Source organism: Lissotriton vulgaris, chromosome 1_1, assembly GCF_964263255.1.
Source record: "Lissotriton vulgaris chromosome 1_1, aLisVul1.2, whole genome shotgun sequence".
NCBI lineage: Eukaryota > Metazoa > Chordata > Amphibia > Caudata > Salamandridae > Lissotriton > Lissotriton vulgaris.
In genome coordinates, this window is record NC_141685.1 from 1,498,751,749 (window position 1) to 1,498,767,842 (window position 16,094).

Below are 16,094 nucleotides of genomic sequence, written 5' to 3' on the forward strand. Positions count from 1 at the left end.
TATGTGTAATACTTCTCACATGATACCAGGAAGCAAGCCTCCTTAACTTCTACTGCTTTGAGCTGCAGTTCTGGGTTATCCTTAAAAAGTTTCGTAATCTGGTCCCCCAAACTTTATTTAACAAATAATGCAGACACCAGTTCAACTCTAGATGTGGATTTTACTAATGCAAACATAACAGTGGCTTGCATGCCATTAACATTATCCCGCACAGCAGCTAATTTTTAAGAACATACAGGAGGAGTTTCAATGATTATCTAAACCGTATTTAATTGGTTTGTAGCTGGTTTCGTAGCGCAGGGCTTTCATCAGGTGCGTTTTTGTTTTGAAAACAGTCTCGGGCCTGCTGCCAGTTGCATTTAAGGACTCCAAGCATTATTATGGAGAGGCAAGCCCTCGAACCATTACCCCCCCCCCCCTAATACTAGGGTTGAGAGAAATTTAAGTTACGCTGGCATAATTTCGGGAAGTTCGCATTACGGTTGTGATCTTAAATTCTTGAAATCACCCCATTACATCACTCCTCATAAATATGCACTATTTGTGGTAAACAGTTACTGTGGATGGGGCAATTCCTTGAAAAAGTTTATAGAGAACGATCAGGAACAACCGAGCAGCTGTTGTTCACCAGGACTCCTACCTCACAGCATTTCTCTGCATTCCTTTGTAGTGCAGTCTTTCCTGAGTGAGTGACAAGCGCAGTGAGGCTTTCAGGCTTGAAAGTGGCCCGTCACTGCTGCAATTTTTTTCAGCGCGAGGGATGGCCAAACATTATACCCAGGGCCGGCATTGGTAGCGCTTTCGTGCGCTACAAGATTGACTGCCCTGGGTCATCACGGGACCGACAACCACAAACGCGGTACGTCGCGCACGCACTGCATCCCCACCACTATGCTAGGTGGTGGTGTATGCACTGCATACAGCCTTTACACTTCACACGGGGGCGCGCTGCACTGGTGTCCGTTCCACCGGCCTTTATAATTTATTTGGGGACACTGACACTACTGTAATGACTGACCGTAGTGTCGGTGACTTTCCCTGAATAAATTATAAAGGCCGCCGCCACGGGCCACAAGGGCAGCAAGGCTGCTGCCCACAAGCTAGTGTCGCCTGGGGCGGATTGCCCCCACCACCCCCCCCAGCTACGCCACTGGATATCAGAATGACAAACTCCAATTAGTAGAATGGGAGGTGTGCCATTTCAAGTTTTAGGTGAGTATAGCACCTAAAACCGAAAAGCAATATTCGCGGTTATCTGGTCATGCCTGACTCGTGGAGAGTGACACATTCAGCCTGGCCATGATGGATTGAGAGCCGGATAAAGTGAACAGGTTAGTCCACTGAAAAATTTGCCTTTCGAAAGTTCAGCATTAGGAGTCTATTTCTCAGTGGAGGAAGCTGCAAGGAGCAGGGAGAGTGCGGAGGAGAGTTATCCCTGTAGCATGAAGAGCAGGCCTGGCATTGGGGATGGCCATCGTTGTGGCACGAAGATCCAGTTGGGCGTTGCTGGTGGCCAATGGGAGCTGTTGTTGCGATAAAGTGAAGTCAAGGTGTCATATTTCCTGTTGCTGTGGGAATGGAGAAGTTGCATCACTCAGGTGATGGATCAGTTTGTCTCAAGGAAGAAAAAGTCTCACTCACGTGGTAGCAGAGCTTCTTTGGTAACACAGCAGTGGTCCTCTAGTGGTTCATACAAAGCAGTATTTATTAGGTGGTGAAACACTTTTCCTCTGGGACGGGGTCAAATCAACATTCCTTAGGCAGTGGAGCAGTTTCCTTGAGGTATCAGGACAGTTAACCTAATTGTGTAGCTTGGTGGTGGTGCTCAAAAGGTAGGGAACCTTTGCTCATTTTGCACAGCGCTAAATAATCCCCAGGCAAAATTTTCCTTAACTTACTTTTTGGGGAAGTGACTTTCATGGTATTGTTGTTGTTTGTTTTGCATGGTTGACCGAACCTGAGAGTGAACCAAAGGGTGATAGAATGGATGAAAGAGTGCATGGATGAAAAAATAGATGATTGACAGATGGCCAGATTAGTACATTAGGTAAGTCACAGAGTAAATGAGTGGATGTCAGTGCATCCACGTTTAAGTGAGCAGGCGAAAGCAGACTCTTGCCACCAGTAGGGCAACAACACCCTCTAAGATCCTGTGATTGGGCATCTATGCAATTACTGGACATCCTACCCAGTCATTCATCCCCATGCCCACTCATTTGACAGTCCTTTACAATCTAGGCACACCATCACCTATTCATCCATTAGTCCATATATTAACCTACCTATCCATACACTCACCCAGTCGTCCTTTCATGTATCAATGCATGCAATAACTTACTCACTCATACTCACAACCGGTCACTCATTCATGCAAAGTATTCCTATATTTTTTAATTGAGCAGTATCCTCAGTCCTCAAGGTAGAACTTTCTGGAAATGCAAATTTAACACCTTTTTTCCAACTACTAGATGAATTTTTAACTTTCTGTAAAATATTTCAGTTGGAATATTAGATAAGCAATCTGGACTACTTGGAGAAAGCTGCACATCACCCAAATATTCTAGGGCTGGAGTTAAAATAGTAAATTTGTCTTCCCAGAGTCCACAAAACACCTTGCTGCCCTGAAGGCGAAAGTTGTCCTTCTTGCACCCATTACTTTTAGCATTTCCCACAACAGAACTTACAAAATCATTAATCAATGTACTTTCATTAAAAAATCAGCACCTATTGCTTTGCCTTTGCTTGTTTTCATTGAATTCTGGCGCCTACAATGCTTTGTTCATGACAGGAAAAGCAAAACAGCAAGCACAATTTAGTAAAGAAAATTGAATGGGCATCTGCTTGCAGGTTAAGTGGAACAGCTCCAGATCTCTGTACGCAGCGATGGGTAGAATGTATGTTATCTATGTCTTGCAACAAGGGTTTTCCGCTACCTTTCAGAGTACTAACCTCATCCATAGTAAATTTAAAACCGTACACCAATTACCAGATTAATTCAAATGCAATCTCTGAACATGCACTAAACTATATTTAGGGCCTGCTTATGATCTTGGGGGTCTTCCCACCATCCCACCATGGCAGCGGACCCAAGTACTCTGTTGAATCAATGGTCTTTTGCCCACAATAGTTAAATGTCGCCGCTGGACTAGCAGTGGTGTTTATGACTGTGGGACAGGGCCAGACTGGAAGCCACAACCGGCCCTGGCAAAGTGCACGGCCATCCCCTCCCCGAGGGAGGGTGGGGGGGGGGGAGCGGCCGAGCACTTTGTCGGGGCCGGTTTTCGGCCGATTTTGTTACAGGGCCGATTTTGCAGCTATGCTGCAAAAACGGCCCTATAACGAAAACGGCCCCCAGGGGCCCAAAACCGGCCCCCACCCATGCGGCGCACCGGGCGATTTCCCGGTGCCCGCTATGGCCAGTCCGGGCCTGCTGTGGGAGATCAGTGCAGGGCCAAGGTCGGCAATTTAGAAATATTCTTTCATATGTGTTGATACAGGTGTGTACATTTTGACTAAATAATTGTAAAATGTACACATATGTATGACACAAATGAAAAAAAAACTTGTACGACTACTTTTCCATTGCTGGAGTCCGGACTACATGTGCCCAGTCCAGTCAATGGTAGAAAAGTGCAAAACACACTTACCTGGATTTCCTAGTCAACAGGGTAGTTTTCTTCAGGGTCAAGTTGCTGCTGTGAAGGGAGGATCTGGATGAAGGGATCCACGTAAGAAAGAGAAGGGAAAAAAAGGAAATGGGTGAGTTAGCACCCAATTTCCTATGATTTATGCCTACTCGAAACAGGCGGTCTCCCTGCCACAATCGGCTCAACAGTAAGGCACTTCTGAATCCGGACAGCGGGAACCTTGTCTGTACTACTCTCTCACAGATAGTTTTCCTCATGTCGCTGTCAAGTTGGTCGGCGGATGCTGGCGGAGTCGGCAGGAGTCCTATAGTCTTTCGTTCAGCAACCCGCCAACATCGTAATACAGCGGGCGAACCGCCAACTAGGCGGGTGAGGAATCCAAAGCTGGTTTGACGGCAGGACCCTTTCTGCCAAGATCATAATCAGCCCCAAGTTTCAAATTCTTGTTGATAGATTGTTATTCTTAGTTTCGTACAGATTGTTTGGTATAAATTTGGAATGCAATTCTGCCATGGGGGTACAAAGATGTGATTGACAGTTATGTTTGTTTTGCAAATGCTGAAAGTCTCTGTCGCTCATCTCCTATGAGGAGCAGCAAAACACGGAGATAGTCCTAAATGCTCACGAAACACTATGGGGCAGATTTACAAGCCCCTTGCGCCTCTTTTACGCCACCGTTGCGTCACTTTTGTGATGCAGCGGCGGCGCAAAAGATGCCATGGTGCGGGGTATTTACAACATGACACATCTCCCACCAGATGCCTCACGTTGTAAAGCCCTGTGCCAGAAGGAGGCATTCCATCGCAATGGTGGGGGTGGGGGGGGGGGGGGGTTGCGCCGCAGGAACGCCTCCCAAAAGTGGCTGAGTGAAATCTACAAGACTTCACTCAGTCACTTTTGGGCCCATGCTGCGTCAAATCCCTGCACCTGCTTGAAGCAGGCGTAAGGATTGACGCAGCATTGTGGAGATAGAGCCCCCCAAGTCTAGCTGGAGCTGCGTCGCGCTTGCGACGCAACTCCAGCAATGCGCCGCTTTAACGGCACAGATGCGTGACACATCTGTGCCGTTTTTGCCCAATGGTGCGCCGCATTGTAAATGCGGCGCATCCAGGATGGCGGAGCTTCGGCGCACAATTACTGGCGCATCCCTGCTGATATGCAGGGATACGCCAGTAATTGTAAATCTGCCCCTATGTACAGTACATAGACCAATACGGTAAATGAAAGAGAACTCTGGCCATAAATACGGAAGCATTATGTGCTTTGATGCCACGCAGAACTCTAGAAGACACTATACGAATGGTGCTAGCGTAACAGTATATGCAGCTACATTATTACCATACTCTCACTGTTCTTAACGTCCAATAGATTGTTCCCACATGTTCCTAACTCGTATTAGGCTTTCAGAACAGGCAATCTGTGTGACTTTGTGGAGCAGAAAACGAAAATAATGACTAATATAGATGTTTTTTTAATCATTAAAAGTATTCAAAAAAGCTGAAGAAAACAATGCAATCATTTCATTATTGTTTTCCTTAAAGCGCTAACAAACCAGACGTATCCCAGAGATGGCTAAGGTGTCCCATTATCTCCCTAATACATTCATAGTACACGAACCCTTGCACATAATGGGGCAGATTTACAATTACTGGCGCATCCCTGCATATCAGCAGGGATGCGCCAGTAATTGTGCGCCGCAGTTCCGCCATCCTGGATGCGCCGCATTTACAATGTGGTGCACCATGGGGCAAAAATGACACAGATGCACCACACATCTGTGTCGTAAAAGCGGCGCATTGCTGGAGTTGCGTCGCAAGCGCGACGCAGCTCCAGCTAGGCTTGGGGGGCTCTATCTCCACAATGCTGCGTCAATCCTTACACCTGCTTCAAGCAGGCGCAGGGTTTTGACGCAGCATGGGCCCAAAAGTGACTTAGTGAAATCTTGCAGATTTCCCTCAGCAACTTGTGGGAGGCGTTCCTGCACCAGAACGCCCCCCCACACCCCTGCGATGGAACGACTCCTTCTGGCGCCAGGCTTTACAACGTGACGCATCTGGGAGATGCATGCAAAAACAACAGTTGATGGACAGAATGCAGAACAATGTCATACATTCACCCCAGTACAGAGATCTGGGCCTAAATCCATCGTTTTTTTGCACTCCACACCACCCCAGTTCAGACATGGCCATATGCAAATCAGCCTTGACCCTGTGCCTCATGGGAACAGTCCAGCCCGAACTGCCAAGCCATGTCTTTCCTGGGAGATGCGTCACGTTGTAAATATCCCGCACCATGGTGCATCTTTTGCGCCGCCGCTGCGTCACAAAAGTGATGCAACGGCAGCGTAAAAGAGGCGCAAGAGGCTTGTAAATCTGCCCCAATATGACTTTAGGACACGCTTTTGGTGCGTCATGTGACTAAGCTGAATTCAGCCATCTTACTAATGAACTGCACTCCTTTAAAAATGTTATGTTCCTTGTGGCATCTTGTGCTAACTTTTTAATACATAATTGTCCTTTGTCTCCTTGTCCCGCAGATGTACATCCAGACGACCACCCTCACCGTGTCCATGAGTTTAAGTGCATCCGTGTCGCTGGGCATGCTCTACATGCCCAAAGTCTACATCATCATTTTCCACCCGGAACAGAATGTGCAGAAACGGAAGAGGAGCTTCAAGGCGGTGGTGACAGCTGCCACAATGCAGAGCAAGTTGATCCTAAAAGGAAACGACAGACCGAACGGAGAGGTCAAAACAGAGCTCTGTGAAAGTCTGGAGACCAACAGTAAGTCCTCCGTAGACTATCCAATGATCAACAATGGCAGTACTTCCTAACAGATGTACGTATGGAATTCTTGTTTGCAAGTTTTGCACCCCTTTCCGCAAGTTCTATTCTGGCATGCCCGGCATGGCTTGCAAGACACTGTATGCTATGTATGGGGCGTAGTATCAACTGTGCAGCAGGTGCAGTGGCGCCGGGGCACAGATGTCCCAGAGGCCCATATGTCCCAGGGACCCATCGAACCTGAATATTTCTGCATTTAACTACTCAACAAGTACTCAGGAGGGAAAATGTCCTTACCTGAACTAGGGCCCATGGTACCCTGGCTACGCCTCTGATGTGTCAGCACAGTGAACTCAGCCCTTGTAAATTCAGGCGCCTGCATGGCTACATGAAATTATAAGTTGCCGTGAAGTAGGTACTTAAAAAAGTGATGCATTTAAGAAGGAAAATCAGTTGTCACCCTCAGTCGCATTCCCCATCTGTATACTGGTTTTCAGCTACTACTGTGACCTGTTGTGAGCCAAGGACCACAGCAGAAAGAAGTTTACCCATGCTTTCAAATGATATGCTTTTTTAAATACCTCTGAAAAGAGCATGTTGCGTACCTTTTGGGCATGGTGCATTGCAAACATAATGCATTATTAGTATTTACCTAAAAATCCTTTTATGCTTCTAAGAGCCTGCATGAGTATTGCAATTCCCACCTAAGCCAACAATCCTAGTTGGGCTGATTTGAGAGGGCATCATCAACCCTCCTAGAAGTTTGAAGCATGAATTGGGTAATAATACACGCGCTACAGAATAACCAGGTCATTTGCCGCATGTTTTTTTCCCCCAATTTCCAGTCCCTTTTCTACTTATACTTTCCTCCTTCTTTCAGAAGGCAGAAAAAGTGAGGGCAACAGTAGATGGTTTTACCGGGTGCAATTCTGCACCCGTCAAAATCATATCTGTGCAGGGTGATGATTGAAAAGAAAAGCCATGTAAATACCACTCCACACAACTTGGACTAAGTGCTTACTCTACAATAATACATGACATGTTTCAGTATAGTTGCCATTGGCACATCACGCCTTGTTGTAAACCTATTTTGTACTGAACAGAATTCCATAGCGAAGTAACATCACCTGAGGATATCAAGTGTCATGTTACTGAAAGGTTGGCTTTGGACAAATGTTGATTCACTTTATAATACAGATTTTTTCTCACCAAAGCGAAAATGAAGGTAATCGATTGAAAAACCCTTGCTTAAAATATTAAAACACCCATTTTTCTGATGTGTGCTAGAGATTAACAAATACATCATGGTCCATTACTAACATTCAACAAGAAGTAAACAATTATAGTTTGTGTAATGTGTACTTCACGCTTGTACAACACTAACTACCATTGTTATGTCATCGCAGAGTATTCTTTCTCTGGACGTCCAAAGTTTGTAGATCTGGTAAGGCAACAATTATTTGTGTCTGTTGTTAGTTCACGTTTGGTTGTGTAAGTTTAGAAGAGAGTTCGTTGAATGTTTAGTTTAGAACTTATTTGTGTAGGTGAGTGTGTAGTTAAGTTGTATTCAATTGTGGGAGATCTTCATAGCGTTAGATATGTTTGGGAGGGGGCTTGGGAGGGTGTTTCTATTTTTCCAGACTGGGTCATATTATAGAACTTTATAATCTATGCACTAGCAATCAGGGCCGGACTGCGAACCGAAACCGGCCCTGGCAAACTGCTCGGGCGGCCCCTGGGTGCGGCCGATTTTGTTACAGGGGGGGGAGAAATTGCCGTGCCCCCGGTAACAAAAGAAGCCCCTGAAGGGCCCAAAACTGGCCCCCACCATGACGGCCATACCGGGAAAACGCCCGGTGCCCGCAACGGCCAGTCAGGCCCTGCTAGTAATTCTCACTTTTTCATTGCTCGGCTGGAGAAACGTGTTATCTCTCTATACATTGAAACCCTGGCCATTAATTATGATGGGATGTTGTGTGCATGAGGGTGTGATAGTTATTTAATCTGAATTTATATAAGTGGTTCTAAAATGTATGTAGGAATGATCCAGGCTTTTAGTTGAGAGCACTTCGACTTCTAAATACATTTGGAGCTGTTTTGTGCTTATAAGGTCGTCAAGTAGTTGTGAGAAATGTGACTGTAAAGGTGATCTGTAGTGAGAATTCTTGACTGGAGGTAATGAATGCTGGTGTGTGCCACAAAAACCCAACTGCATGGTATATCTAGCCTGTCCTGGATTTATGTTAGGTATGCGGTCTATTGTGTTCTGTTGGATCAATCAATGAGGATTTATAAAGCGATTCAAAGCACCTGTGATGTTCTCAAGGCGTTGGGGTTGCTAGCCCCTTCACAGTACTCTGTTCATCCGAACAGCTAGGTCTTGAGTCCTTTCGTGAATTCATGAAGCGATGAGGTGGTCCTAATGTACAGGGAAAGTTTGTTCCAAACTTTGGCCACCAGGTGAGAGAAGGAGCATCCTCTACTGTTAGCTCAGTGGATATGGGGGGTGTCTGCGAGGAAGCGGGAGGTGGATCGTAGGTGTATGGTCGGTTGGTGGAAGGTCATTCATTTGTTGATGTAATCTGGTCCTTTGTTGTTCAGGGCTTTGTATGCATGGGTCAACATCTTAAACTAGCATCTCTTCTGGATCGGGAGCCAGTGTAGGTTCTTGAGGTGCGAAGCGATGTGAGTTTGGATGTTAGTGTGTTTTGTTTCAAGGGTTCAAGTGTTGTTACGAGCATGGAGAGAGCCAACTACATGGAATGCTTGAGTCATGTTGGTTGCATGGAGTTATGTTGGAAGTTTGTTGTCACCTGTTCTGGGGCTGTTAAATAGACTGCCAAGCATTGCTAACACCCTTTATGACTAGCAACTTGTACATTAGACTCACATTTCTGACCTCTCTCCCTCTTTGAGGGTCCTGATCCCTGTTGAAGTTCTTCCTCCTTCTAGGCCACCTCTAAGATGGAGTGCCCTGACAACTTCAAGCTTCAGTCATTTCAGGTGGTGAGAAGCGTGACAAAGAGTGATATTGCAAAGACCCCAAGTACCAGGATGGTGACCAGTTGCTGCATGGAAATCTTGTGTGAAACCTGGAGCCAGTGATCACCTAGATGGAAAAGGGGAGCTGATTGTCCCTTTCTGAAAAGCAGTACCTGCTCCTTATGCCTCAGAAGCCTTTGGTCCTGTCTACTTATTCTATCGGTAATCCAGCTGTGTAGCTGGTGCAGAGTGAGAGCATGTGAGAGCATGTTTACAAATAAATATCTGGAGGAGAGCAACAATATGTGACATTGAAACTAGCTATTCAGAGAAAATTAGTTTCAAACAACAAATGTAACTTTCAAGTCTTTTCAGACATGTCTTTCAAAACTGGATGGCGAACATAGTGAATAAAATTGCTCATTCCAAAATTCTACAAACTGGGGATATAACCTGGTATTGCACAACAGACAAAATTATGAATTACTTTTAATGGGATTACTGTAACTATTTCACGCTATCACAAGGTTACACAAATTCTGAAAGAAAACTCTTAACTTAAATTAATTATATATAACGTATTGTTTATGAAGGTGCCTGTTTGTTAAAATAGTTGAGGGCAACCCAGTTACTGTTAAAGGGGTACTGGTGCATTACATGTCAGTTTTTTTTAATGCACGCATGTTGGGCAAGTAGCAGAACCAAGCAATGACACAAGACGCAGGAGGGCTAGAATTGGAGGGGGGTGCTGCCCCGAAGGTTACAGAAGGTACACATGCAACACAATAGAAGCTCAAACAGCCAACATTTGGAAACATTTTATTATTACCTCAAAACTAACCAGTAAAGAATTAGCAATGCCTAACACAGATGTGCAATCTACTAATGGGAAAAGTATCTACATAAAGTTGCACAGTATTAGTGGGCACTAACCACACCATTGTCAAAAATAACATGGCCTGCCCAGTAGGGCAGGCAATATGTATTAACCTATAATCTATTTTTCTCTCTCTATCACAGATACTGCGGGTACAGCGTTAACCGTATGTATAATTAAGAGACACACACACACTAGGTGTGTTATGTACTTATATAACCTCAATTTTGGTTCATCCACAGGAGTGGCATACATGGGGCTGGCCCCCATGTTGTCCTGAGGAATAGGTGTAGGGGACACCTTGAAACATGTCGATAAGATATTAGGGACTATGACCACATAACAGTTATACTTCCTTTATCTATCCCTTTTTATCATACCAACTAGAAGCAGGAATAAATAATTGAGCTCACTAGCTAGGTATTTTTGATTAGCACTAATCACCACTCCCCCATACACTGCACCACACATAGTTTCACAAAACCAGTGCTCCTACGTATCCTTCGCAAGTCGCAGCACGCCCCAAGCAGTAGATGCTTGGGATGGCCCCAATGATGAAGCTGTCACTTAGGGGCAACACTGGGTGAGTGAGAGGACTCAAGAAAAGACATTTTCTTTTCTAGTCAGGCGAACCAAAATTTTGGGGATAACCTCCAATTTTTTCTCACTGGCTAGGTTCCTACGATCCACCATATGTGGATTTTTGTACTAAACCCATTCAAGAGTTAGACAGGTTGGGGTGCTGGCCCTTTAACCCTGTGTTAGCCAGTGGGGCTACTAACCTTTCCACAGCTAAACACAGGTTTTTCTGCTAAGCCATAATAACAATTATAAATCCTGGGGGGCGGAGCTAGCCGGCGTCGATGGCGGACGTGTGAGCTTTCGGCTCCTCGCCTAAGCCCCTGAAATATCCTGAAAAACTATCCTGCTAAATGCCAATTTGACTGGGTTCGGTGCCTGGTGACCCCCGGCGGCCCCCTGACCCGGTTGAGTGGCCCGGAGCGCCGAGAGCTGTGGGTGACGGCCCGCACACGATTGGCAACGGAGAGGGGCGCGGACCAGGCCTGAAGCCGCGACCTGCCCTGCGGAGCTGGCCGCACGACGCCACCTGACTTGCGGCCCCGACATCCAGAGGAGCCGGAGAGTGCAGCACGCCGATACTGGGGCGGAGCACGGTCCGCGCGACCGCCAAGGCTCACTTGGGAGCCCATGCGCAGGGAAGCTACACCTGCAGGGACACTACCGCTAGTACGCCAGTCGGGGCCAGACACTGTGCTGGGCGGTTGGCGCACTCTGACACGAGGCGCACCCCGGAGGTTATTTCTGCGACGCGGCCGCCATTTTGGGCCCGCCAGTGACACCGTTTTCTGGAGCTGAGGAGTGTGCGGTACACTACCCTTGCGGCTCTGTCTGGACATTCACGGGGTGAAATCCTCACTGGTGCTGGATCTTCATCATGGGGAAAAACGATGCAACGCAGGCAAAACTCTCGTTTGACCGCCGGAAGACGAGGGGGCCGGAGGCCTCCCCGAAAGGTGCTGCAGCGTCCTCTGCCCCTACGGACCTTAGAGAGCTGCTGGCGGCGATGGAGAAAGGAATCCAGAACAGCATAGAGGCGGTGGGCTCCAAGATCGACGCTTTATCTTACCGCATGGACCGCATGGCGGAACGGGTGGACAAACATGCTGAGCGCCTCGACATGGCAGAAAGGCGCCTCACGGAGGCGGAGGAGGCACAGACCGAGTGGGACAAAGACCGTCGACAATTCGGCAGGTTGCTCCAAGTGATCCGTGATAAGGCTGAGGACCTGGAGGCGCGCTCCCGCAGATCGAATATTCGCATAACGGGAGTGGCGGAATCAACTCAGACAGGCAAGATGGAGCTCTACGTGGAACGCCTGCTGAAAACGCTCCTTGGGGAGGAGGCCTTCTCCCCAATGTTCATCGTGGAAAGAGCGCACCGCACTTTGGGCCCTCAACCCCAACCTGGTCTGCCACCCCGACCCATCATTGCCAAGCTCCTAAACTACAGGGACAGAGACACGGCCCTGCGACTGGCTCGGGAAAAAGGACAACTACAGATGGAAGGCATGAAAATATCATTGTACCCTGACTTCACGGCCAAAGTACAGGAGGAGCGCCGCCAGTTCATTCCGCATAAGAAGCAGCTGCGCGAGCTGGGCCTAGACTATGCGATGCTGTACCCGGCCAAATTGAGGATTAATACCGGCGGGAAATCGTACTTCTTCACGGACCCTAAGGAACTGCAGAAATCACTGAAAAACTGGGCCAAAGAACGTAAGGAACACCGACAGCAGCACGGAGAGGATTCGGAGGAGGCGTCGACACTGGAGGAACAGGACTGAGGCAGCACACCAGGTCTATTTTCTGCACTCAGGTACTAGTGTAGTTGTTGGATAAGACACTGTGGGTACCCTGTGAGTCTCCATGCTATGGGCTGCGGCCTGGACTCAACTAGAAACATTGACTGAGAGGCGGGTAGAGACACATTGCAGCGGCTCCTACTGCCTAGTTGTCGCTGGTACGATCTACAAATGCCGGTGAGGCGTTCGCTATGTTGGGATCAGGGACGGGTTGGGGGGCGGGGGGGGGAACCGAGTGAATTCAGTGCGAGGCATTGCAACACGAGGGGGCTGAGCGGGGGGACGGAACTGGAGAGCAGAGAACTTTTACACCACTGGTGGTTTTTACGCAGTTTCGGCACGCTTTGCCCCTGTGCTTTTGGTTGAGACACTCCCCAGGGAGTTGGGACTTGTATCGCCCGCTACTTTGGGGTACCTGAGTTGATGGGGGATTGTGGGGGGCTCTGTCTGGCCGGGTTGGGGGTGGTCAGCTGTGGGTGGGGCGGGGTCAGGGGGGAGGGTGGATGGACTAAAGTTGAGGGGTTTGTTGTTATTCGGAAATTGAAGGGCCTGTGGTTTGCTATGAGTATCTGGCGAATGGTGTGTACGAGTGAGCGGAGTGACTGCCTGCTTGCCTTGAGCGATGATGTACTGTTTGGGGGTTCACCACTTCCAGATGGAGTTAAAATGGCGTGTTGTGATTCAAGATGTCTGCTGCTGTGATGTCTGAGCGCCCGCGGGTGCTACGCACGCTGTCCCTGCTGACCTGGAACGTGCGAGGGCTGAATGACCACCGAAAGCTTCGGAAGGTGATGAGCTTTCTAAATAGACACCATGTGGATGTGGCCCTGCTGCAAGAGACACACCTGCCCGTCCACAGTAAGATGTTACAGGCCAGAGGGTTGGCAGGGAATATAGTAGCGGCGGGTTTCACCTCCCACGCCCGTGGCGTAATCACCTGGGTTAACCCCGCCTCGAGACTGAAACTTACCCCTCTATCTGTGGACACTGAGGGTAGATATGTGGTGGCTGGGTGCACGGGGGGGGGGGCTGGACCTGCTCCTGGTGAATGTCTATGGCCCTAACCATGACAGCCCGGAGTTCTATACAGCACTGTCGGCCACCAGTAGGTCACACACACACACCAAGATGATATGGGGGGGGGACTTCAACTTTGTGTTCGACCCTGACAGGGACCGTTCGGCGGGCCCTGTTCGAAGACCAGCTGCTTCTGCTGTCTCCATGAGAGCGGAAATGACGAAGCTGGATCTGGTGGATGTTTGGCGGGAAAAGCACCCTACGCAGGGCGGTTACACGCATTACTCAGCATACCACAACATACATACTAGGATAGACTACTGGCTCGCCTCCTCCTCGGTAATGGGTGGCATCAGCTCGTGTACAATTCTCCCACGCACGTTATCGGATCATTCCCCGGTCTTGCTCAGTCTCTCCACCGATAGGAAGGGGTTCCCGCCTTATACTTGGCGTTTCCCGCCCTATGCGCTCCTAGACGACGCCTTCCGCGGGGAACTGGCGGAAGACATAGAACGGTTTTTCGCCACCAATACTCACTCCGTAGATAGCTTCTTCACTGTGTGGGAGGCCTTCAAGGTCTATATCAGGGGGATGGCCATGTCCAAACATTCCAGCGTCCTACGCTCCATTAGAAGGGACCGCTCTAGACTGGAGGACAAGATGGCGGCCCTAGAGAGGGAACAGCTGACGGACCCGGAAGGAGTGGCGGGACGAGACCTAGTGCCCATGTTGGCGGAATATCACGCGCTTGCGGATAGAGAAGTTCTCTATATGGGAAAGTATGCCACGGCTCGGGCTTATGGGGAGGGGGAGAGGCCGGGGGCCCTGCTGGCACGCATGGCCAAGGGATCCCGTAAACCGTTGGTGGTAGATGAATTACAGACCCCGGAGGGCATCCGAGTGGTTGAGGAAGACCAGATATTGGAGACGTTCCGACGATATTACTCGGACCTGTACCGTTCTAGGGCGGGGGGTGCGGACGCCGAGATTGACGACTATTTAGATTACATTTCGATGCCGTTCCTCAAGAACTCAGACAGGGAATTTCTGATGGCCCCCTTCCATGAGGATGAAATTCTGGATGCGCTGAGTGGCATGCGTTCGGGGAGCGCCCCGGGCTCTGACGGCCTCACGGCTGGCTTTTACAAAGCCTTCAAAGACCTATTACTCCCACATCTACTCGCCCTCTTTGACACAGTCTGCGAGGAGGGAGAAATGCCGGCCTCAATGCGGGAGGCTCTGCTGGTCACGATCCCGAAGCCAGGGAAGCCCCCGGACCAATGTGGATCGTATCGCCCGCTCAGCTTGCTGAACGTGGACGCGAAGCTCTATGCAAAGGTCCTAGCCAACAGACTCGCGCTGCTGGTCCCGGACCTAGTGGCGCCGGAACAATCAGGCTTTGTACCTAGCAGGAACCTAACCTATAATATCCGCACTGTGCTGGGCACGATACAGCATGTGAAGCAGGAGAATCCCGCCTTGGCGATATTCTTAGACATGGAGAAGGCGTTCGACTCTGTCGAATGGCCGTTCATGATCAGGGTTCTGCGCAAACTGGGGCTGGGAGAACCGTTTCTTCAGAGAATAGGGGCTCTTTACCATCGCCCTTCGGCCCGCCTGCGTCTCGGTGATAGGGTCTCGGAACCGATACACATCGGTAGAGGCACTCGACAGGGATGCCCCTTGTCCCCCCTGCTGTATGCATTGGTGGCTGAACCACTAGCGTGTGCCATGCGGGAATACCATAGCCTGGAGGGTGTCAGCTTCCCCACATATAAGATTGGCATCTCAACTTATGCAGATGACACCTTACTATACGTCCGGGACCCAGTGAACAACCTAGCACCGATACTCAGGGAGGTGGTCCGCTTTGGGGCGCTGTCGGGACTCAAAGTGAACTGGGATAAGTCCATTGCTTTCCCCCTGACCCCAGTTACGCAGCCGTTTGAGATGGAGTATCCCCTACAGTGGACGGACGACTCAGTGCGGTACCTGGGCATCCGTCTCCACACGGACCCTGAGATCCTGATCCGCGATAACTATGGGGTCGCGTTTACCAAGCTGGTGGACGATGTAGACGCCTGGATTAAGCTCCCCCTCTCCTTGTTGGGCAGAATTGCCCTTATGAAGATGGTAGTGCTCCCCCGGTTCCTCTTCCTCTTTGTCAATATTCCGGTGGTCTTGTCGAAATCGTTCTTTAAGCGCTTGAACCAAGTCCTAATTAAGCTCGCCTGGGGCGGAAAGCAACCTCGTGTCAAGTGGGCGACACTGACGCTCCCGTGTGAAATGGGGGGTCTGGGGGCGCCGGACCTGGAGCGCTACTACCGGGTGGCGCAGGCGACCCACTTACATTCCTGGATCCATGGAGATGCCCGCATTCCGCATCTCATACTAGAGAAGCTATT

At 49.1% G+C, this 16,094-nt stretch overlaps 1 protein-coding gene across 1 annotated transcript in view; it reads left to right on the plus strand.

Moving 5' to 3' along the window:
- The window catches only part of LOC147750721 (metabotropic glutamate receptor 8-like), a 2,581,536-nt gene that overhangs the window by 2,515,221 nt on the left and 50,221 nt on the right, over positions 1 to 16,094 (plus strand). Inside the window, exon 10 of the mRNA XM_086967414.1 lies at positions 6,184 to 6,485. Coding sequence (XP_086823540.1) covers positions 6,184 to 6,480 — 297 coding nt within the window. The 3' untranslated portion in view covers positions 6,481 to 6,485. The remainder of the gene's footprint in view (positions 1 to 6,183; positions 6,486 to 16,094) is intronic.